We start from the raw sequence: 3,546 nt of genomic DNA, 5'->3' as shown, positions 1-3,546 counted from the left end.
CGTTCGCCCAAAATATGAACGAGTTCATGAACTTTCGTTCAATGAACGCATTCAAGCACAACACTGGTCCTGGTGGTGTTGTCAGATCTGTTTTAATGGTGTTGAATGCTTTTTGCTATATGTTTGACTTCTTCAGAAGACTTCTCAAAGGTCTGGTTTTCTCTTCCAGGTCTGGGACGAACTTCATGAGTCGAAACAGTACCTTTCTTAGTCTGCCATTGTGCACTTGCTGCATCATCCCCCAGATTAGGACATCATCCATCTCCCAAGGCGGGCGATGGTCCAACCAAAATGGACCCAGCAGAGCCGGGGGTGGGCTTCCTGAGGGGTTTCATCCTCAATCTGGGAAATACTTGGAACTCAATTGCCAATCTCAGCCCGCCTTGGGAGAGGGTAAGTGCGGCTGCCCAACTCAAGCAGATTCTCCTCTCTAAATCCACATTAATTTCTCCCCCAGTGTTATCAGAACTGTTTGAAGAGTTGGAGTGGAACCATCAAGCAGCCAGCGCCCAACTCTTCAATAGACCTCCACCACCCAAACCTTCACTTCATCACCTTCCCACCTCCAGGCGTAAGCACCGCAGCCAGGGAAATAAGGTCCTTCTCTAGCGGTTCGTCCTGACGCCACCTCTCCCTCTTCGGTTGATCAGCCTGATGCCTCCACTCCCTCTATGCCGAGTCAGCCTGACGCCTCTACCACCTCTCTCGCGGGTCAGCCTGACACCTCCACTCCCTCGGCGGGTCAGCCTGACGTCTGCTTCAGTTCCCTCTCTTACCAGGTTAGTTTCGCTTATGGCCTAGGTCGTCACCTCCATGACCAGCAGCTAGCTTCACGAGTTGGGGGTTTTAAAACAGTATCCATGATCACACCCCCTGCAGTCGGAGCTCCCTATATTGAGGAGTCTCCAATAAGGGACTTCTGTTATGGGCAAAGGAAAGACCTATAGGTTGGGGATGCCTGCTTTAGCGGGCCAGATCCCAAGCCAGAGCCCTTTAGTGGGCAAGATCCCGAGCCCTTTAGCACAGATATCCCCAACCTCGAGGCCCGCTGTCCTGCAGGTTTTAGAGGTTTTCCTGCTTTGGCACAGCTGATTATAATGATTGCAGTAGACCAAAAGGCTGTTAATAAACTTTTCAATTAAAATAAGCTGTGCTGGAACAAGGAAACCTCTAAAATCTGCAGCACAGCAGGCCTTGAGGACCGAGGTTGGGGATGCCTGCTTTAGCGGGCCAGATCCCGAGCCAGAGCCCTTTAGCGGGCCAGATCCCCTAGCACCAGAGCCCATTAGCGGGCCAGTTCCTCTAGCGCCAGAGCCCATTAGCGGGCCAGATCCCCTAGCACCAGAGCCCATTAGCGGGCCAGATCCCCTAGCGCCAGAGCCCATTAGCGGGCCAGATCCCCTAGCACCAGAGCCCATTAGCGGGCCAGATCCCCTAGCGCCAGAGCCCATTAGCGGGCCAGATCCCCTAGCACCAGAGCCCATTAGCGGGCCAGTTCCTCTAGCGCCAGAGCCCATTAGCGGGCCAGATCCCCTAGCACCAGAGCCCATTAGCGGGCCAGTTCCTCTAGCGCCAGAGCCCATTAGCGGGCCAGATCCCCTAGCCCCAGAGCCCATTAGCGGGCCAGATCCCCTAGCGCCAGAGCCCATTAGCGGGCCAGATCCCCTAGCACCAGAGCCCATTAGCGGGCCAGTTCCTCTAGCGCCAGAGCCCAGAGCGGCCAGTGCCCTATTATGGACCAGAATCTGTGCTGTCCAGGGATCCCTGAGCAAGCTCTGTGCCGTCCAGAGACCCCTTAACCTGCTCTGCTCCGTCCAGAGACCTCTGAGCACAAAAATGAAGTGGTCTCCGATTTGAACCTTGGGGATAGTTAATCTACAAGACCCCTCAGCTGGCCCTCCAAGCCTCCAAGAGCCCAGTATATCTTCTGCCTGATTTCTTATCCTGACTAAGTTTAAACCTTTGGATCAGAGTCATAACTTCTGATGGACAAACAAGTTCATTTATCTGCTAGTTGTTTGTTTCACTTGTTCTAGTCTTAAACTGATGATCAAACCCCTTTACAGCAGCAGCTTTACTCTCAGCTGACTATTTTTGAACTTCTAATAGGCTTTTTATCGTAATACGGAACATGGTGGTGCATTCAAGGAACTTTCATTAATATTGCAATCCACATTAAATTTCCTATCATTCATTTTGTTATCACCAAACTTCAAACTTACTCTAAGCAGCAGGTCAATGATCTTGTATTTCTAATGACATGAAGCAGTTGTTGAGGGAGACTGTGGAGCAGTTTGCTAATATTCAGACCTTGACTTATTTCAGATTTTGAATGAACAGATTAACTTTAGAAGCTGCTGTTTTCACTGATATTTGCAGATAACAGTGAGAGATCGTGTTTTTTTTCCATCAGATTTAGTTTGGATGATTTAGATTCCATCTAATAGATAAATCAGCATCATGACTTGCCTACATGTGCATCACCTTAAGCTCTGCAGAAGTACCAACTAATGTGAACCAGAGTTGATCCAGGTGATCCTGAAAGATTCAACTGGATGGAAGGACAACTGATTTTAGCTTCAATATCATCTAACAAGATCATTTAATTTCATCACAATAAAACAATCCTTTGATTATTTCCATTATTTAACCTCTGTCGATTACTGCTTCAAATGTGAACACAGACATGAGAGAAAGAGTTGTGTTCACATTAATGCGTTGGAATGAAGTAAGTTTAAACTAATTAGTGGAACATTTAGAAACAGCTCACCTGTTTGATGATGACGGTTGGTCTGATTTAAAATCAATGCCGACACCTTTTGACATGTTGCTCTTTAAAGACACACAGCTGGGTTCTGGTTCAGGTTCTGGTTGTTTCCTGCGTATAAATACGGTTTGGTGATATTCTTGCTGAGCTCTGACATGGAGAACAGTCATTGACATTTAGATAAGGCGATCTGACCTCTGAGCTTTGCTCTGGTCCTCATGTTCTCCACACAGAGTGGTTTTAGAGGTAGAGACTCTGTCCTTTGTGTCCTCACAATGATCCATCATGCTCACTTCACATCAGCTCACAGACCTGGAGCTGCAGCCAAGAACACACAGGATAAAGCTACATCTACATTCACTGATTCCCACCTGTAGGATACAGTAGCTGTTTGCTACCTATTACAGAAATAAAGATGTGATACTAAAGACATTAAAAACAAAAACGAAGGGCTGATAAAATTTGTCGAATTTAATCATTTTTAAATTAATTAAATCATTACAGCTTGAAAGTGCAGTGAATGAATTCCAGACTCCAACACTTATTCCGTCTAACTTCTTACTGCATTATGGGCGTGCAACGGTGGTACAGTCTTAGCATGCACAACCCATGTATGGAGGACTTAGTCCTAGACGTGGCCTTGAATCCAGCATGTTGTCCTTTGCTGCATGCCTTTCTCCGCTTCTGTCAGTGAGCCCCATGGCAGCTATGGCTACAATGTAGCTTGCCACCATCAGTGTGTGAGTGTGTGCGTGAATGGGTGAATGAATGTAGTGTAA

At 47.5% G+C, this 3,546-nt stretch overlaps 1 protein-coding gene across 1 annotated transcript in view; it reads right to left on the bottom strand.

The window, feature by feature from the left end:
- LOC107100969 (NACHT, LRR and PYD domains-containing protein 12-like) overlaps window positions 1-3,087 on the bottom strand; it is a 60,890-nt gene extending 57,803 nt beyond the window's left edge. Inside the window, exons 1-2 of the mRNA XM_015399682.1 lie at window positions 2,963-3,087; window positions 2,771-2,878 (exon numbers count right to left, since the gene is read on the bottom strand). Coding sequence (XP_015255168.1) covers window positions 2,771-2,878; window positions 2,963-3,054 — 200 coding nt within the window. The 5' untranslated portion in view covers window positions 3,055-3,087. The remainder of the gene's footprint in view (window positions 1-2,770; window positions 2,879-2,962) is intronic.
- Window positions 3,088-3,546: the final 459 nt, after the last annotated feature.

Source organism: Cyprinodon variegatus, unplaced genomic scaffold (genome assembly GCF_000732505.1).
Source record: "Cyprinodon variegatus isolate N-32 unplaced genomic scaffold, C_variegatus-1.0 Scaffold1037, whole genome shotgun sequence".
In the NCBI taxonomy this organism is placed as follows: domain Eukaryota; kingdom Metazoa; phylum Chordata; class Actinopteri; order Cyprinodontiformes; family Cyprinodontidae; genus Cyprinodon; species Cyprinodon variegatus.
This window is presented reverse-complemented; position numbering and strand designations above follow the sequence as displayed.